The 21,426-nt window shown below is 40.9% G+C and overlaps 1 protein-coding gene and 1 long non-coding RNA gene across 2 annotated transcripts in view; both read left to right on the top strand.

Annotated features, from left to right (window-relative positions):
• The window catches only part of LOC128658247 (calpain-8-like), a 145,557-nt gene extending 137,755 nt beyond the window's left edge, over positions 1-7,802 (top strand). The window contains exon 11 of the mRNA XM_053712784.1: positions 7,692-7,802. Within this exon, the coding sequence (XP_053568759.1) occupies positions 7,692-7,802 (111 nt within the window). The remainder of the gene's footprint in view (positions 1-7,691) is intronic.
• Positions 7,803-15,572: 7,770 nt separating this feature from the next.
• LOC128658082 (uncharacterized) overlaps positions 15,573-21,426 on the top strand; it is a 28,387-nt gene continuing 22,533 nt past the window's right edge. The window contains exon 1 of the long non-coding RNA XR_008402130.1: positions 15,573-15,775. This is a non-coding gene — a long non-coding RNA (uncharacterized LOC128658082). The remainder of the gene's footprint in view (positions 15,776-21,426) is intronic.

The following is a 21,426-nucleotide window of genomic DNA, read 5'->3' as shown; positions in this document are numbered from 1 at the left end:
GCACAGAGCATCCTCTTCAATCGACGTCTTCTTGCTGAATGAAGGTACCTTTAAATGATGTCATCCAAGATGGCGTCTCTTAGATTCCGATTGGCTGATAGAATTCTATCAGCCAATTGGAATTAAGGTTGAAAAAATCCTATTGGCTGATGCAATCAGCCAATAGGATTAAACTTCAATCCTATTGGCTGATCCAATCAGCCAATAGGATTGAGCTCGCATTCTATTGGCTGATTGGAACATAATATGTTTATTATAGTGGCGGCGATGTCCAGAGCGGCATATTAGGGGTTAAAAATTTAATTTTAGTGTTTGCGATGCGGGAGGGCCTCGGTTTAGGGGTTAATAGGTAGTTTATGGGTGTTAGTGTACTTTTTAGCACTTTAGTTATGAGTTTTATGCTACGGCTTTGTAGTGTAAAACTCATAACTACTGACTTTAAAATGCGGTACGAATCTTGATGGGATAGGGTGTACCGCTCACTTTTTGGCCTTCCAGGACAAACTCGTAATACCGGCGCTATGGAAGTCCCATTGAAAATAGACTATACACAAATTGCGTAAGTTGATTTGCGGTAAGGTCAAAAAAGTGTGCGTTGCCCCTAGATCTGCAAGACTCGTAATACCAGCGGTAGTGAAAAAGCAGCGTTATAACCTGATAACGGGGCTTTTTCAGTATAACGCAAAACTCGTAATCTAGCCGCTTGTTACTTATGTTATCACATTTTCCTCTTGGGTTTTCTTTGTGGAAACGTATCCATGAGAACATATGGGGTAGGCTCAGAAGCGTACACATTTCATGAGCATTATATGTATAACATTGTTACAAATGCTGCTGCCATATATTGCATGACACATGCATGCTCCTGAGCCTACCTCAATTTATGCTCTTATGAAAAGAGCTAAGATTTAACTAAGGATACCAAAAGAAAGAGGTGACTAATAACATATATATAAATAAATATTCCGTTTGTGCATGCATTTTATTAATATCAAAGAACTCAAAACTTTTTCAAAGTTAGAAGAAATACGTCTGCACTATTGAGTGCACGACTAGAGGAACTGTTGTTTTAGCTAATAGCAAGCTGAAGCTACACGGAGGGGGAGGAAGGCGTGGCATGCTCCATGGGAAGAAGGCAGCTGAATAACGCTGCAAATACATTTACTAGAAGATTTATGCACTTTAGTATATAAATCTTCTAGTAAATGTATACATTTACTAGAAGATTCATATACTAAAGTGCATAAATCTTCTAGTAAATGTATTTGCAGCGTTATTCAGCTCCCTTCTTCCCATGGAGCATGCCACTCCCCCATCCGTGTATCTTCAGCTCCTTCTTCCCCCCTCCATGTAACTCCAGCTTGCTATTAGCTAAAACAACACTAGTTCCGCTAGCCGTGCACTCAATAGTGCAGACGTAGAAAAAGTTTTGAGTTCTTTGATATTAATACAATGCATGCGCAAACGGAATATTTATTTATATAAATATGAGGCACATATGAAAAAAGTTTATACAGCTAATACAGCACTCACTTAGCACCACTGTGATAGAGCATTCTGGTAACCCTTCTCTAAACTCATTAATAAGATTATCTGCCGTGTGCATCACGTGACTGCTGTGCCTGTGAGTAACGTGCGTTACAACATGGCAGCATACATAGCAGAATTAAGCTCAGTATCACCATTCTGTTTAACAACACTCTTCTTAAATGCAATGGGGGTAAGCTGCACAGACTGCCTAAAAATCCTTGACCTTCCAAGTCCTCAAGTCCCGGCCCTCCCATGGTACTTATCTTATTTTACAAACACACAAATAATAAATAAGCCGAGAAATAACTTTGGTTTAAAATTGGCCACAGCCCCTTTATTAAATATAAATCATTAAATAACTTATAAATAACACTTATATAAATAACCATCACTACATTGTGATTAATAACTTTGTGATCATCAAATTTCATTATATCATAACTGTACCATCAAGTGGTGCTAGTTCCCTTACTGGTAACATGGCCATCATTCCACTGGACCCAACTAATTCATTGCTGAGCCCATCAAAATCGTATTTCCATTTTTTCCTAGGGGACCCCATGCCCCTATAAATATATACCACGTGCACTCCCACCCCATGGAGAGGCAATTGGTAAACACACCACTCACTTGGCCATATTCCTTTTTCTACTGTGAAGGAACTAGCACCCCCGCCAATGACTGGCCTGATTCATCAGTCCAGTCCTGCCACACCCACCAGTTCTTTTAGAACTTCCTTAAAATCTAACAGAAACAGCTGCAGGCCAAACTCATTAAGGTGAACGCCATCCTTCAGATAAAACACCCCTTGACCCACTTCATCCAAATCCGGGTGACGTGTTACAGTATCCCCAACCCGCCTGATAAAAGAATCAATCAACTTATTAACTCTACTCCTGCTCCTTTCCAACCTAAACAAGTCCCATGCCGCTCTCCAAACCATTCTTGGCAGAATATTAGACCAAACAATCCTAATTGTCGGATACAGGTCCTTTATCCTTCCCAGATCTCTCTTGATTCTCCTCACCAACTCCCTCTGTGAGATAAAGCCTAAATTGTTCCCACCCGCATGTACAATCAATATGTCCGGAGGGGGAAATTGTTTACAATACTCAACAAACATTGGTAACACTCCTTCACATTGAAGTCCCCGGACTCCAAACCATTTTACCACCCAAAGATCCGGGGGGCACCCCAACTGAAGGCCATCTACTCTCTTCCTCGCCTCATTCCTGGCCCAATAGACTAAGGAATGCCCTATCACCCAAATGCTCTTCCTTCCTAAAAGAAACAAAGACAGACAACAAAGCATCATTCACTCACACCCTTAATTCCGGGCGAATGTAAACATGAGATCTTTTAGAACCCCACCTCCCAATGTTTTTAACCAATTTCTCATCCAACCCTAACCCTGAAGCTTCAGTAGCTGCCCCAATGCGAAACTAATGAGAATCAAATTCAGCCGGATTCAAACCCAAACGTAATTAAACTTTATGTAAAATCGCCCTGAACTGGAATTGAGACAAAAAAGATCCATCCCCATGCATCAACAATGGGCCATCAAGCCGAGGCCGTATACTTAGGAATTGTTGCAAACATTGGCAACATCCCCCAAAAATGGCGAATGATGCCCCCCATATCACAAATCTTGTCCAGCGGAAGCCGACACTCCATTCTCTCAGAATCGATGGTAATTCCAAGAAAATTGAGGGCTGTAACAGGTCCTTCCGATTTTTCTTTGGCAATCGGAACTTCAAAATCATTGGCCACTCGGTAACAAGTATCCCTCAATTGGATACACACATCCATTCCTGCCGGGCCCACGAACAAAAAAATCCCTGACTGGGCCCTGATCACCCATTCCAAAAAGGTGCTAAAAACGTCCAACAGTGAACACGAGATGGTACACCCCATTGGGAGGCAGAGGTCCACATAAAAAGAATCACTGAAACGACATCCCAATAAATAGTGAGATGTAGGGTGAACAGGAAACAACCGGAAAGCCGCCTCAATATCAATTTTAGCTAGGCATGCCTTGTGCCCCGCATCTTTTACGAGTTTGGTGGCCAAATCAAACGAAGTGTAAGACACTGATGCAAGTTCCTCCGGGATGTCATAATTCATCGAATCCCCTTTTGGAAACAACAGATGGTGGATTATGCGGAACTTGCCAGGGTCCTTTTTAGGGACCAATCCGAGGGGCGAAATACCCAAGTTAGGGATTGGAGGTACCTTGAAAGGACCCGCCATTCTACCCAATGCCACTTTCTTGTCAAGTTTTGCCTGGACAACCCCTGGCCACTCCCTAGCGGATTTTAAATTACCCTTAAAATGAGCCACCCCTTTATTAGATTGAATCCTGAAACCAAACTCAAAACCGTGCCACAATAATAAAGCTTTCTCCCTACACCCTTTTCTTTTAGCGTATTGGGCGAGCCACCGCTCCATCGCGCTTACCCTCACCGGGGTTGCCCCCCTTTTCAGGCAACTCAGAGCTCCCTCCGGCCTTAACTTTTTGGAAGCACCTAGAGAAGGCATGGACCCCCCCCGCACCCCAAGCACTCATGCCGGAATTTGCACGAGGCTCCCCATTTGCGCACTTTTTCCTTTTAGGCAAAACAAAATCATTTTGAAATGCTTGCCGACAATCCCCCTTGAAGTTGACTGCTGGCTCCAGCCCGACAGGGCTGTGCATTCTGGATGGGGGGTCATGATTTTGATCCACAACCCCATGTCCCTATTGTCCCAGTTCATGTCAGGTTTTACCGATAGTCGCTGCCGGAATTGTTCATCATAGGCCCACCAGGCCATCCCTCTGTACGTCCGTTGCGCAGCAGCAATCTCATATAAATAGCAAAAGAGCGCTGCACCCTGGTCAGGGAACTTGCCCGCCAGCACACTTGCAAAGATAACGAACGCCTAAAAACCTTTTTAGCCTAATCCTTCCTAGAATCCTCAGGGATTTCAAAGGATTGATCTAAGGTTAACAGGGAGAACAACTCGATGAACTCTCTTTTGTATATTTTTTCCCTAATCTCTGCTATCAAGTGCATGCCCAAAGGGCCAATGGAGCAAAGGCAGGATCGCACCAACGCGGTATCCGCTATCTTAATTTCTGAATCCCGAGTACTTTAACAGTGGGACACCCCGTGGCAACTGATGGTACCCCAGGGGCCTTATCCCCGTCACAATAACCTCCTTTGGACCTTGAGTCAAAGGCAATTCCCCAGGCCCAGCCCCCTTCAAAGAAGCGGCAGGGGGAACCCAAGCACTAGCAATTGAAGGAGGCCCACTTTTTTCGGCCCCTTCAATCTTAGCCAACAGTTCCCGTAACCCAGCTACTATTGTTCCTGACACAGAATCCCCCACACATTCAGATATGCTCCTTTGACTACTAGAACCTGCAGCAACCCCTGCATACCCACTCTCACCTGTCCATGCTCCTCCATCCGCCTGGGCTGAACCGATCGGGCCTCAGCCGTTGTGCTCGGCATACTAAGGATCCCCCCACTACTGGGTTCTGAATCTATACCTTGTTGTCTTTTGAGTGTGTGATCCTGTAATAAAGAAAATTGAGACAAAACCCCAACCCGTGCAGACCCAACAACATTTTTATTTGCAACAGACAGGCCGCGAACCCGTCCCCTCTTAGGTGCTGACCCACCCAGCATCCCTACATCCTCTGATAAATACTTTCTATGTTGTCTGCCCCTTGCAGCCTGCCCACCTCTACCAGGCCTCACTGGCCGTCCATTATTACTGAAATCTTCCTTCTGACAATGCAAATTTCTCCCCTCACCCCTAAATTGCTGGCCTGGTCCGAAGTCTCTGGCCATACTCACCGACTTAAAGGCTGCCCCTTCTGTACATTCATCCTGCTGAATGCGGTCCTCCATGTCCAACCTTATGGTTTCTGTCCATGACTCCTGCAGGCCAGAGGATTCACCCACCTTGCCGTCCATTCTCCAATTACTCAGGCCACTTGAAATAAGGAACTGTGTCTCCACTCTTCTTTCATCTGCAATACAGTGTCCCAAAAGTGAAGGATTAACTGAAACACCCCTATCACCCTGGGACCGCAATGACCCAACCACCCTAGAATTCCACAAAATTCATGGCCTCTGATATATGGGACTGACCCTTCTAATATACTTCCCAGCTGACCCTGGGGCCTAATTTGAATGGGAGAAGGGGGGTGCATCTCCTCCTCAGAGGATTCTAACCCCAAGGACAAATTGCCTAATTCCTCCCAATCATCATCCCCATTATCCGGTGACCGTGGGTGACAACCTTCCCCTTCCTAACCTAAATATTCCGGGGGGAACCTGGGAAAACCATTCCATCCTCTATGACCACAAAACCCCTTAACTGCAGTTCCCCACTCGGGACCACCCTAACCTGAGGGCCTAACTGCTCCCTGGGGACCCTGATGAAGAAACCGGCAAAGTAGGGGCCTCACACACTGCCTCTGGCCCAACCAGGCTGTCACCTCAGTTGAACACTGTATTGAAGTTCAGCACTTTCAGGCCCCAACAGACCGTGTTCTAGCCTCTTACCTGTCATCACACTCTTACCAACTGACTTCGGTAAGGGCCTCTGCTTCTGTGCTATGCTGCTCTGCATTGGGACAAGACCGGGACCTCTGCAATCTCCTCCAGAGCAGAAGTCGGCTTCTTTGAACTCTGTCGCTGGGAGGGAATCACACTGGGGCGCCTTCTTCTCCCAGCACTCCTGGCCTCATCCGGACTCAATCTGACAGGAGGCCTTGACCTGAAAAATGGACGTGAACGTGACTCCACCTGTTCTCTCACATCCTCTTCACCCCCATCCAGCAATGACCGGAGCCTGCTTTCAAGCCAAGCCAGACCTCGGGACTCAGCTGTCTCTTTAAGTTGAGCCGCTGAGGCCTATTTATTATATGTCTTGCTGAATGCGGAGAACAATACGCTCTCCGTATTCAGCATTGCACCAACCGGCCGCCAGCAGGGGGTGTCAATCAACCCGATCGTACTCGATCAGGTTGAATTCCGGCGATTCCAGCGATTCCTGTACGCCTCCTCAGAGCAGGCGGACAGGGTTATGGAGCAGTGGTCTTTAGCCTGCAGGCTCGCCAGAAACACGGGGCGTCAAGCTCCATTCGGAGCTTGAAAGATAAGCCCCATCATATCTTCTAGCGATGCCATCCTCCAGCTGAGCGGGAAAAACCTGTTATCACCAGACAAAAATTCTGTCAAGTGATTTCCCGCTTCTTTCCCACTTGGCCACTTAAGTCCGCCTTCTAAAAACTCCTCCCCCCTCCACTAGACCTAACAACCAATCCTGGGCCTCATTCTTCCCCAGGTCAAAAGTCCCCTCCCCTCGACTATGCACGTTCCGGGGACCTACTTTATTACTAGATTTGTAGTAGATTTATGGACTGACAGCAGAAGTTAGTTTGCAGAATCTGCATCAGGTGTTTAAGGTCCTTTTAAGGATTTTTAAAATTGTACACTCTTTGAATCATGAAAGATTTTCGCTTCCATGTCCCTTTAAATCTCAGCATTTTACACTAAAATGTCTCTTTATCCCTTTAAAGGGACAGTCTGCTCAAAATTAAGCTTTCATGATTTAGATATGGCAAGCAATTTTAAACAACTTTCCAATTTACTTTTATCATCAAATTTTTTTGTTCTCTTGGTATTCTTTGTTGAAAGCTAAACCTAGGTAGGCTCATATATTAATTTCTAAGCCCTTGAAGGCTGCCTCTTACCTCAATGCATTTTGACACTTTTTTACAGCTAAACAGCACTAGATCATATGTGCCATATAGAAAACATTGTGCTCACTCCCGTGAAGTTATTTATTAGTCAGTACTGATTGGCTATAATGCAAGTCTGTGAAAAGAACTGAAATAAGAGGGCAGTGTGCAGAGGCTTAGATACAAGATAATCACAGAGGTAAAAAGTAAATTAATATAATCGTGTTGGTTTTGAAAAACTGGGGAATGGATAATTAAGGGATTATCTATTTTTTTACACAATAACAATTATGCAGTAGACTGTCACAGTAAACTTCATAAACTAGTTTGATTTATTTGTGGGGGGTTTTTCTACACCTGATATATTAAAACTTCTATACTTGTAATCATATTCTTAATACTTTTTTTGTTGTTTTCTCTACAGATCTCTGAACAGGTACGTTGTTGCTGTTATCCTGCAGATACAAACTGCTACGGTCTTTGGAAAAATAAATTCTTTACCCAGCTGCAAACAGCTCTGAGGAAAATATGTTAATAGACATATAGGACAAGATATATTATGAGGTGAATTCCACGATCAGTTGCAGGATCGCTCAATTGAGCCTGCAACTGAAATTTATGAAGGAGCTGATTCGTAAACCCTGTCCGCCAAACTGGAGTTTGCAGATGAAAATCACCTCAAATTAATTTGATAGGGGTTATTGACAAGCCCTACTTTCACGCAATCGGTTGAGTGTGGGTAGGGGGGCAGTATTGCACGAGTGTTCCCTTGTGCAAAGAAATAGGGGGAACACATTTGCCCCACAATTTGCGAAAAGATGCGGACAGGCTCACAATGTGTGAATTCTGTCCGCTTGCAAATTGATAAATCTTGTCCTTAGAATATGATGTTATCGTTATCGAATTATATTTAAAGTGCCAGTAAACCTAAAAAATAATGTTATATAATTCTGCACATAGTGCAGAATTATATAACATTATATTAGTGCTAGTTTTTTATTACAAATATATCCGGTGATTTTTTATAAAAAGAAGAGGGTTTTCCAGACCCGCCCTCTGTGCTCTACTGAGCAGGTCTGGTTTTCCCTCAGAGCGCATCGGGCCAGCTGTTTAGTCACAGCCCGGCCCGACCGCGCCATTACATTCAATGCAGCTCGCTCCTGCTCTGTCTGAGCAAATTCTACTCAAAAGCACAAGGAAAAGAGGCTAAAACATCAAATAAATGTAAAAGTATTTATGCCTCAGTTCTTATTCATTGTTTTGGGAAAGACCTGTGTGCAAAATAAGGGCTAGATAACAAGCGGCGCACTTACTTGCGTGCAAGCGATATTGCGTTTCGGTGTACATTTGAAAAAGCATGCATATTACAAGTTGAAATTAAAAGCAAATGCAAGAAAGAATACATATTTTACACTCATCGGTTAGCGCGACTTAAACCTTCGCTTAAAGGGTAGTGCATTATAAAAAAGTTGCACTAAACACAACATAAATGCATAGTAAATTACAGTTACAGTCATATAAACACTATTTGAAGAAAATTATTCATATAAATATAAAAAAGTTATGATGATTAAAAGGTATATGGTATATGATAAGGTGTTTGACTGCAAAGGGCTATATTGTATATATAGACATACATATACATGTCTAAATATGTGTGTGTGTGTGTATATATACAGTATATATAGATGTGTGTACAGATGTATTTAAAGTGAATGTAAAGTTTAATGAGAAAGTACCCGTTTTTTAAAAATACTCTTAAAAACAAGAGCACTTTAATTCATTAAACTTTACATTTAAGCGTCTTTTTTAAAATACTTACCTTTTTCTTTATGACAGCAGACCGGCGATCTTCCTCCCACAGCTCCTGCTGTACTTAGCACAACAATGACGAAACCGGCTTCCTCTAATCATTGCGTGCACCCCAAGGTGTACAGAGATATGTACAGCAGGAGCTGCAAACGGTCTGCTTTCCATAAAGCATAGGTGTGTATACCTATACCTGTATATCTATTCCTATAGAGATATAGGTATGGATATCTTTTACATTAACATTATCTGATATATGTAGAAATATATATTTAATAATATAAATTAAATTTATTTCTATGTGAATAACCTAGGTATGTAAAATATGTATATCGCGCTTCACGTTTTGCAATTTAGGTCTAATGCAATGTCGGGTTATATATTTTTTACAGTATGTATAATAATTTTAATAATTATTAATATTTTTTAATATTCTTTATTTAATATTTTGAGAATGTGACCCTGATGCGCATTATGCATATTTTACATTCTTATGCTCTTCACATTGATTTTTTTTTTTATTTTTTATTATTATATATATATATATATATATATATATATATATATATATATATATATATACATATACATACTGTATACATCTGATCATATTAATGTACAATAGCTATCTATACCTATATATCTATAGATATATAATTAGGGACAGATATAAACAAGCACCCACACATATCGGCCAATCAGAGGGCAGCATGCAGGAGTTTCAGGGTTCTGCATTTCACAGAATTTGCTTTTCTTGGGAAGTGGAACTGATATAATTTTAAAGTACATGAAAAGCAGGCAAAATATATAGGGCCGGATCAGAACTGGAGCGGTATTTTGCGTTTCTGCAATAGAAAAAACTCCACTAGAATAAAGATGTTGCGCTGGCATTTCAATTTGAAAATAAACTCTAGCGTTAACCCGACTAGCGCAAAAATTGAACTAAGAATATTGCGTGCATATTCACATATTCCCCCATAGAAGTCAATAGAGAAAAAAAAGTGGAAAAAAACACCCCACTCTCACGCAAACACCATCACATATTCTCATTAGTGCTAACCCGACAGGAAAATATGAATATTTCATATTCCAATGTTATTTATGCAACGGAATATGTTCTATTTATTCATAAATAAATATTTCTACATATATCTGATGTTTTATTTAAACAAATATATATTTATACCTATAGGATTTTATATAGGTATGGATATATACAGATATATATATATATATATATATATATATATATACTGTATATATATATATATATATATATATATATACATACAGTATATATATGAATATCTATTTAGAAATACTTAAAACATATTCTTCTATTTTCGCCAAGCAATTAACCACAGCTCTGAAATTGCGGTAATGATTCTTGCTTAAGTTGTGATTGCACTTAACTTTTCTTTTTTTTTTCCCAAAAGCTTTATTGACATTACATAATCAATACAAACAATAAAAGGTAACTTCCATTACAACAAGTCTCCATTGTTTTATAAATATGAAAGAGATACCAGTTTTCTTTTTACAAAAGTTGCGTGAGGCAGGTTGCTAACAGAGAGTTTGGTTGTAAATTAAATAAATCTTTATAAAAGTGAATTTAAACTACATAAGATATACAGTAAGAAGGCATGGTTCTTGCAGGAAATAACTTGGATTTTATTTATTAGAGTGTATGTATGGATAGTTAATTGACTTGGGGAAATGGGTCATTCGTCAGTTCTCTCGGTGTTGTGTAATATATATTTTTCGAACTCTAGCGGGCTGACAGAAGGTTATGATTTGTAGGTGGGTTGGGTTTCTGGTTAAGATATTCTTCCTAAAGGAAGCAGATTGAATGGTAATCATCAATTTGTTTAATGCGTATATAATGGTATTTTTCTAGTTGGAGGGATAAGGAGGTCATTTCCTTCCAGGTAGAGATTGATGGAAGATTTCTTGATTTCCAATTTTTGGTATCAGCCTTTTTGCTGAGTTTACCATGATAGTTAGTAGTGCTAATCTTAGTTTACATTTTATTGGGGTGAATTTGTTGAAAAGGAAAAAAGAGATATTTAGTTCAAGGGTTGTAGATAAAATTTTCTGTTTTGATAGCTTCCCAGTATGCCTGAGCGGTAAGGCATGTCCACCAGATCTGCGTAGGAGTGCCCTCTGCCCCACAGCCTCTCCAGCACTCTGGTGAGAGCACAGGGAGGATGGTGTGCAGTCGATATGGGGTATAGTACCACCTATATAAAAATGTGACATTCATTTTCATAACATATATGGAAGATGAGGATTTGGTCATGGAGGTAAAGATTTTTAGCCATTCTTTATGAGTTAGGGTGTTGCTAATTTCTATCTCCCATTTCAGTGTGAGGGATGGGAGAGATGTTTTGTATGTTTGCATGAGTAGTTGATGTGCGAAACGATATTTAAAGTATTGTGGAGGCAAATGCTTTCAAAGTTGGTTAGGTTACGGGAGATTAGGGTTTTTTGGGGGTGTTTTAAAAGGAAATCCGCGATTTGCTGGTATCTGAACCAGTTAATGCATGTGTTTTCTAGTAGAAGCGTGATCTCTGGCTGAGGTTTGGGTTTCCCATTTTGAATGATTGTGAGGCAGGGGGAATATTTGGACACATGGGGTGATGAGGTTGGTTGAGTGGGTAGTTGAAAGGGGAAATATGGGTTCTCTGTGAGGGGAGTTAGTGAGGAGGGTGTTGAAGATATGTGTTTATATTGCTTGATGTGTATGTCCCATAGTTTACAAATACCTGATAATAATAGTTTACAAGTTTCTGTTGTAATTATTGGGAGGTGTGTTGGTAGGTTCCGCTTATTCGGGGGCAACCAGCATTTACTGTCAAAGTGGTAAGTTTGGGATAGTAAATGTTCTAAAAGGATCTATTCTTTATGGGTTGACTGTCTGCACCAGTGGATTATTCTAGTAAAGAATGTGGCACGTCTATAATGTGCTAAATTTGGGATGCCAAGTCCTTAGGGCGAAACAGTGTGGCAGTAGCTATTCGGGGCCTTTTGTGTTGGCATATGAATGAGATAATTGACTTTTGTAGATTATAGATCAGTGATTTTGGAATGGGGATTGGTAGGGTCTGGAAGAGGTATAATAGTTTGGGAAGGAGGATCATTTTAATCGAGTTAATCCTTCCAAGCCACAAAAGTGGTTTGCTGCTCCAGGATCTCAGGAGAGAGTGTGTCATAGTGGATACAGCTTTGAAGTTTGAATCAAGGATTATGTGAGTGTGCGGGGCGATGTGGAGTCCTAGATATTTTATAGAGTGGAGTTGTGTACGAAAGTGGGCTAGTGATTATATCGATTTGAGTTCCTTATTGTTTAGTCCTATGGGTAGTAGTTCTGATTTAGTGATATTAATCTTGAAGTTAGAGAAGGTGCCATAAGTATGAATTGTTTGCATGAGGGTGGTATTGATAAGGGTGGTTGCGTAAGTGTAAGGAAGAGGTCGTCGGCATATAGGGTAGCTTTATATTCCTGATGAGCTATTTTAAATCCGTGGATGGCAGTGTTGCGCCTAATGTGAGAGGATTGTACTTCCATAGCAAGGACAAACAATATTGGGGAGAGGGGGCAGCCCTGTTTTGTGCCATTAGAGATATTGAATGGAAGGGATAGGGTATCATTTAGCTTAATTTTTGCCTGGGGGTTATTGTAAAGAGAGAACATTTTCCCTAAAAAGGTTTGGTCGAAGCCAAATTGTTTAAGTGTTATCTGTAAGAAAGAATCTCCCATCTAGCCTGTCAAAGGCTTTCTCTGCATCCATTGAAATGAATACGGAGGGGGTTTTACTGTTGGTTGCGTGTTCCATTAAAAGAAGAATTTTGGTGGTATTGTCTTTATGTTCTCTGTTTGGGATGAATCCGGCCTGGTTGATATGGATAATTGATAGTAGGATGGTGTTGATACAAATGGATAACACTTTGGCATACAACTTGATATCCGTGTTTAGGAGGGATATCGTTCTAAAGTTTGCAGGTGTAGTAGGGGGTTTGCCTGGTTTAGGGATTACAACAACTTGTGCTTCTAGCATAGATTGCGGAAAGGGATTGATGTCACTTATGTCGTTAAAAAGTTGAGTGAGATGGGGTAAGAGTAGAGAGGAGAAGGTGTGGTAGTATTTTCCGGTAAAGCCATTGTTGTTAAGTGATTTGATGGCTGCAAGAAGTTCTGGTTGGGAAATGGGACTGTTGAGGTTATTGAGTTGATCGGATGTTAGGTTAGGTAACTGAGCCTGCGTAATGTAAGATGATAGGTCTGGGAAAGGTTTGTGTACTGAGGGTTCTTTTTGAATGTTGTATAGTGTTGAGTAGTAATCATAAAAGGATTGTAGAATATTGTTTGTTGTTTTGAGGGTGGCAGGGGTATTAGGTTGTTGTATATCAGTTATGTAGGACTTTAGTCTCTTTTTTTCAGTGCTCTAGCTAGGAGTTTGCGTGACCTATTGCTCTCATAGTAGAACATACTGTTGGTTTTGGTGTGATTGCACTTAACTTTTAATATCAAGCAATTTAAACGGAGCTCAAACGATCACAAAAAGCTGCGCAAAATAGTTTGAGCGCCATTTGTAATCTATCCCTTAGTGTATTGCATAGAGAGAGAGAATTTAAAGGTATATAAAACCCAACATTTTTCTTTCATGTTTCAGATAGAGCATACAATTTTAAACAACTTTCCAGTTTACTTTTGTTATCAAATTCTATTATCAAATTTCTCTTGCTATCCTTTTTTGAAGTGAGCAGTCATGCACTCTACTGGGAGCTAGATGTACACGTTGAGTGAACCAATGAAAAAAGGCATATATGTGCAACCACTAATACGCAAATAGCTCCCAGTAGTGCATTGCTGATGATGAGCCTAACTATGTATGCTTTTCAACAACAGGATACTAAGAGAACCAAGTAAATTAGATAATAAAAGTAAATTGGAACTTTTTCTTTCTTCAAATTACACGCTCTATCTGAATCACAAAAGGAAAATTTGGGGTTTACGTCCCTTTAAGAAGTACAGTTCCTGCTTCTTATACTCTCTGCCGTCTCTGAGATAAATCACCCGGAACTTGTTCGTTCAGAGTGATTTAACAGGTGCTGCTCTTGCACAATTCGTTGTGACAGCGCAGGGGGCAGGATTGCTCAAGTGAGTTCTTTTGTAATGTTACATTTTATCAAGTGATGCTGCATCACAAGTGGTGATTGCCGGCTGACTTGCCCCCTGCTGCCTGATAATGTTTTCTTTTAGTGATTTTTAACTACGGATGTGCATTCATCTAATTCAGTAGCAAAGTGGCTGCCAGTGACATTCAGCTGTTATCAGAGACAGATTTCTTCTTCTGAAAGGGCAACACATTGAGATCTGTGAAAATCCAGATCTTAAAGAGACAGTCTAGCCAAAATGAAACTTTAATGATCAGATACAGCATGTAATTTTAAACAACTTTCCAATTTACTTGTATTATCAAATTTGCTTTGTTCTCTTGGTATTCTTAGATTATTATTATTTATTATTATCAGGTATTTGTAGAGCGCCAACAGATTCCGCAGCGCTGTGAACATAGATGAAAGCTAAACCTAGGTAGGCTCGTATGCTAATTTCTAAGCCCTTGAAGGCCGCTTCTTATCTAAATGCATCCGACAGTTTTTCACAGCTAGAGGGCATTAGTTCATGTGTGCCATATAGATAACATTGTGCTCACGCCCGTGGAGTTACCTAGGAGTCAGCACTGATTGGCTAAAATAGAAACCTGTCAAAAGAACTGAAATAAGGGGGCAGTCTGCAAAGGCTTAGATACAAGAGCCTCTAGTTATCAAGGTCTGGCGGACCTGATCCGACAATGCGGATCAGGTCCGCCAGACCTCGCTGAATATGGCGAGCAATACACTCGCTGTATTCATCATTGCACCAGCAGCTCACAAGAGCTGCTGGTGCAATGCCGCCCCCTGCAGACTCGCGTCCAATGGGCCGCCAGCAGGGGGGTGTCAATCAACCCGATCGTACTCGATCAGGTTGATTTCCGGCGATGTCTGTCCGCCTGCTCAGAGCAGGCGGACAGGTTATGGAGCAGCGGTCTTTGTGACCGCTGCTTCATAACTGCTGTTTCTGGCGAGTCTGAAGACTCGCCAGAAACAGGGGCCATCAAGCTCCTTACGGAGCTTGATAACTAGAGGCCAAGGTATTTACAGAGGTAAAAAGTATATTAATATAACTGTGTTGGTTATGCAAAATCTTTTTAAACAATAATAATTCTGGAGTAGACTAACCCTTTTCTTCACAAGAAGAAATCCGGCTCCAAAAAGAGCCGAATGCCACTGGTAGCCACCATCTTCGGCAGTAATTTGCTGCTGAATTAGACAAATCCACATCCCTATTTTTAACAATATATTTAACTGATTATATAAAAATAGCAGGTTAAAAAAAAGTATTTGTAATTTGTATTAATACCTTTTTATTTTTACATTTTCTGTATGTCAGTATGAAAAACAAGATTTCCAAATAACCAAGGAATTTCTAAAGAAGAATAAAGAAGTGGCTCAGTCAATCTACAAAAATCACCGTGAAGTTTCCAAACGATTCCAGCTGCCTGTTGGAGAATACATCATTGTCCCTCACACGTATTATCCTAATGAGGATGCAGATTTTTGCCTTCGAGTTTTCTCCGAAAAGAACGCTGACTCGCTGTAAGTATACATTTTGTAGTGGGCACCCAATGATCCTAGATTTATACAGCGCTCACCACCATCATGGTTTTGGAGCTCTGCTTTATTGACCCTCCTGCAGCTTTACCTTCCTCGAAATGTCCCAATTTTCAAAGTGAAACCAAGTTTTGCCTAACAAACCACACCCATAACACCCCCAACCCTGCCTATAAAACCGCACCCATAACACCTCCAACCCTGCCTATAAAACCGCACACATAACACCTCCAACCCTGCCTATAAATCCGCACACATAACACAACCAACCCTGCCTATAAAACCGCACCCATAACACCCCCAACCATGCCTATAAAAAACCCACACCCATAACACCCCCAACCCTGCCTATAAAACCGCACCAAAACACCACAAACCCTGCCTATAAAACCGCACCCATAACACCCCCAACCCTGTCTATAAAACCACACCTATAACACCATTAACCCTGCCTATAAAACCGCACCCATAACACCCCCAACCCTGACTATAAAACCACACCCATAACACCACCAACCCTGCCTATAAAAACGCACCCATAACACCCCCAACCCTGCCTATAAAACCGCACCCATAACACCACCAACCCTGCCTACAAAATCGCACCCATAACACCCCCAACCCTGCCTACAAAACCGCACCCATAACACCCCCAACCATGCCTATAAAACCGCACCCATAACACCCCCAACCCTGACTATAAAAACTTCTAACTGTATTAGTTACAATTGTTACATACTAACGCACACAGCTCCAAAAGAAATTGAAGGTTTTTGCACAACCCGACAAACAAGAAATTTATGTTTGTGCACACCTCAACAAAAAAAATCAAAATTTAATCCTCATAGATTTAGAGGATTGTACTACCTCACTAAAGCACAAACACTATTATAACATATACTATGTTTATTATATACTAGAATTTTGAATATCAGCATGTTGTTCTCTCTTTGGTAAAACGTGTCAGTTTCTTTATACTGTTGCGTAAACATAAGATCAACACACAGTTAGATATTTACCCATCGTATTTTATTATTACTTATTATTCGGCTAGATTACGAGTTTTGCTTTATGAGTGAAAAAGCTTCATAACGCTGCTTTTTCACTATCGCTGCTATTACGAGTCTTGCAGGTATAGGTATACCGCACACTTTTTTGGCCGTAACGCAACATAACTACAGCACCTTTCAAAAATTCCTTTTTCAATGGGACTTCCATAGCGCCGGTATTACGAGTTTTGACTGGGAGGTCAAAAAGTGAGCGGTACAGCCTATACCGACAAGATTCGTACCGCCATCTAAAGTCAGTAGTTATGGGTTTTACGTTACAAAGTTGTAGCATAAAACTCATAACTAAAGTGTTACAAAGTACACTAACACCCATAAACTACCTATAAACCCCTAAAACGAGGCCCTTCCGCATCGTAAACCTATAATAAATTTATTAACCACTAATCTGCCGCTCTGGACATCGCCGCCACTATAATAAACATAGTAAACCCTAAACCGCCGCACTCCCGCATCGCAAACACTAGTTAAATATTATTAACCCCTAATCTGCCACCCCCAACATCACCGCTGCCACTATACTAAAGTTATTAACCCCTAACCCTAAGTCTAATCCTAACACCCCTAACTTTAATATAATTAAAATAAATCTAAATAAAAATTACTATCATTACCCAAATAATTCCTATTTAAAACGAAATACTTACCTATAAAATAAACCCTAAGCTAGCTACAATATAACTAATAGTTACATTGTATCTATCTTAGGTTTTATTTTTATTTAACCGCTAAGTTTGTATTTATTTTAACTAGGTAGACTAGTTGGTAAATAGTTATTAACTATTTACTAACTACCTAGTTAAAATAAATACAAAATTACCTGTAAAATAAACCTAACCTGTCTTACACTAACACCTAACATTACACTACAATTAAATAAATGACATTAATTAAATACAATTAACTAAATTACAAAAAAAAATAAACACTAAATTACACAAAATAAAAAAGAAATTATCAAATATTTAAACTAATTACACCTAATCTAATAGCCCTATCAAAATAAAAATGCCCCCCCCAAAATAAAAAAAAACCCTAGCCTAAACTAAACTGCCAATAGCCCTTAAAAGTGCCTTTTGCGGGGCATTGCTCCAAAGAAATCAGCTCTTTTACCTGTAAAAAAAAATACAAACAACCCCCCAACAGTAAAACCCACCACTCACACAATCAACCCCCCAAATAAAATCCTATCTAAAAAACCTAAGCTCCCCATTGCCCTGAAAAGGGTATTTGGATGGGCATTGCCCTTAAAAGGGCATTTAGCTCTTTTTCTGTGCCCAATCCCTAATCTAAAAATAAAACTCACCCAATAAACCCTTAATAAAACCTTACACTAACCCCCGAAGATCCACTTACAGTTTTTGAAGACCGGGCATCCATCCTCATCAAGCTGGGAGAAGTCTTCATCCAAGTGGCAAGAAGTCCTCAACGAAGCCGGGAGAAGTCTTCATCCAAGCGGCAAGAAGTTGTCCTCCAGGCGGGCAGAAGTATTCATCCAGACGGCATCTTCTATCTTCATCCTTTCAACGCGGAGCAGCTCCATCTTCAAGACATCCTCTTCTTTTGATGGTTCTTGAAGATTGAAGGTTCCTTTAAATGAGGTCATCCAAGATGGTGCCCCTTGAATTCCAATTGGCTGATAGAATTCTATCAGCCAATCAGAATTAAAGGGTAAAAAATCCTATTCGCTGATTCGATCAGCCAATAGGATTGAGCTTCAATCCTATGGGCTGATCCAATTAGCCCATAGGATTGATCTCGCATTCTATTGGCTGATTTGAGGGTTTGGGCACAGAAAAAGAGCTAAATGCCCCTTTAAGGGCAATGCCCATCCAAATGCTCTTTTCAGGGCAATGGGGAGTTTAGGTTTTTTTGATAGGATTTTATTTGGGGGGTTCGTTGTGTGGGTGGTGGGTTTTACTGTTGGGGGGTTGTTTGCATTTTTTTTTACAGGTAAAAGAGCTGATTTCTTTGGGGCAATGCTCTGCAAAAGGCCCTTTTAAGGGCTATTGGCAGTTTAGTTTAGGCTAAGGTTTTTTTTATTTTGGGGGGGCTTTTTTATTTTGATAGGGCTATTAGATTAGGTGTAATTAGTTTAAATATTTGATAATTTCTTTTTTATGTTGTGTAATTAAGTGTTTATTTTTTTGTAATTTAGTTAATTGTATTTAATTAATGTAATTTATTTAATTGTAGTGTAATGTTAGGTGTTAGTGTAAGACAGTTTAGGTTTTATTTTACAGGTAATTTTGTTTTTATTTTATCTAGGAAGTTAGTAAATAGTTAATAACTATTTACTAACTAGTCTACCTAGTTAAAATAAATACAAACTTAGCTGTGAAATAAAAATAAAACCTAAGATAGCTACAATGTAACTATTAGTTATATTGTAGCTAGCTTTGGGCTTATTTTTATAGGTAAGTATTTAGTTTAAAATAGGAATTATTTAGTTAATGATAGTAATTTTTATTTAGATTTATTTTAATTATATTAAAGTTAGGGTTAGGGTTAGGTTTAGGGGTTAATATATTTATTTAGTGTTAGTGATGTGGGAGACCAGAGGTTTAGGGGTTAATAACTTTAGTATAGTTGCGGCGGCGATGTTGGGGGCGGCAGATTAGGGGTTAATAAGTGTAGGTAGGTGTCAGCGACATTGGGGGCGGCAGATTAGGGGGTAATAAGTGTAGGTAGGTGTCAGTGACATTGGGGGCGGCATATTATGGGGTTAATAAGTGTAGGTAGGTGTCGGCGATATTGGGGCGGCAGATTAGGGGTTAATAAATTTATGTTGGTAGCGGCGACATTGGGAGCGGCAGATTAGGGGTTAATAAGTGTAGGTAGGTGTCGGGGGCGGAAGATTAGGGTTTAATAAGTGTAATGTAGGTGTCGGTGATGTCGGGGGTGGCAGATTAGGGGTGTTTAGACTCAGGGTTTATGTTAGGGTGTTAGATGTAAACATAATTTTTTTTTCCCCATAGGAATCAATAGGGCTGCGTTATGGAGCTTTACGCTCCTTTATTGCAGGTGTTAGGCTTTTTTTTAGCCGGCTCTCCCCATTGATGTCTATGGGGAAATCGTGCACGAGCACATAAAACCATCTCAAAGCAGCGCTGGTATTTGTGTGCGGTATGGAGCTCAATGCTGCCATATTGCCTGCTAACGCCGGGTTTTTGCCAGGGCCGGATTGGGCCGCCGGGATACCGGGAAAAATCCAGGTGGGCCGGCAGCTGGTGGGCCGGCAGATGCACATAGTGTGTAAGAGAAAGCAGTGAGCACAGCACAGGCCGCACCGCAGCACAGTATGAGGGAGCGCAGTGGCCAAGGCAGGTATCAATGACCTGCTTTTTGAGCTGCCTGCAGAATACACAGAGGGCCGCTCATTCAGCACAGCACACACTGTTGGACTAGAGAGCAGGTGAGGGAGCGGAGTGGCCGCGGCTGCTTTTTGAGCACAGAGAAGCAGGCAGCTGCTTAGCTAGTTAGCTGGCATAAGATAAGATGTGCCCAATAGCATTGCATAGTGCACCACATGACCAGTGAGTGTCATCATGTGGCTTCATTCAAGTTTTTGGCGCGCCGCTGCAGCCTGCAAGTTTAGGTGGTGGGATCTTCAGTCTGAACTTCAGAATGTCACAGTGAGAGTCTGAGGATGTGCAGCGCTTGCCACCCATCACTAGGAAACCCTGATTCATCTCTCAGAGCTCAGTAAGTGACATATCTGTCAATCTGTGATAGAGGCTGCGGGCAGATAGTGGAATATATGTGGGGTGGGGGGGTTGTAAGTTTACTCACTCACTGGCCGATTCCATCCTCCTTGACTGAGATGACAAGAGCTGTCACTTTTGCCCTGCTAGCAGAGAGAATTGAAGGTAAGCCAGTGAGGAACTAGTGCAGCAGCCAGTTTTATGTATTGTATGCACTGCCTCCCCTCAGCCGGTTAATTAGCAGGACTCAGGAGCTGCCGCACTAGTTCAGTTTGGTTTTTTTTGACAGATTTACAGCAGCTAACGCTGCCCTCCCCCCCTGCTCCCCCCTGCTCCTTGTATTGGCTGCTTGAATGGCCACGCAGGGAAGGAACACATCTGCAGTCTGTGGAAGTTTTGTTCTCCCCGGAACTCAGCACTCAAAGGTCAGTGACACTGGGCTGACATACCTAGTTTATTTATTCTATTTTCAGGCACACACAATGCTAAGCACAGGTAATTCAATGCCTGAAACAAAAAAAAACAGCCCCATCTAGATTAAAGCTGTAGGATAGTAGTTATTTGTCCCTTCTGTATTAAATACATGTGTATGTAGTAAAATGTTCATGTTTTGTGTGTCTGCATGTATGTGGTGTGTGTATGCTGTGTCTGAATCTATGTTTATGGGGTGTGTGTGTGTCTGAATCTATGGGTATGCGGTATATGTGTGTATATATATATATATATATATATATATATATATATATAAAAATCCACAGAGTACCTGCACAACGGAGCGCAACGAATCCTTCGTCTGTTGTTGAAAGTGTAACCGGCTCACTGACAGGGGAGGGCGGGAAATTCAAAATCCCTTAGAGAAGGGCAA

The sequence above is a fragment of the Bombina bombina genome, chromosome 4, assembly GCF_027579735.1.
Source record: "Bombina bombina isolate aBomBom1 chromosome 4, aBomBom1.pri, whole genome shotgun sequence".
Lineage (NCBI taxonomy): Eukaryota > Metazoa > Chordata > Amphibia > Anura > Bombinatoridae > Bombina > Bombina bombina.
The sequence above is the reverse complement of the archived record's forward strand: the minus strand, read 5'-3'. Positions and strand labels throughout refer to the sequence as shown.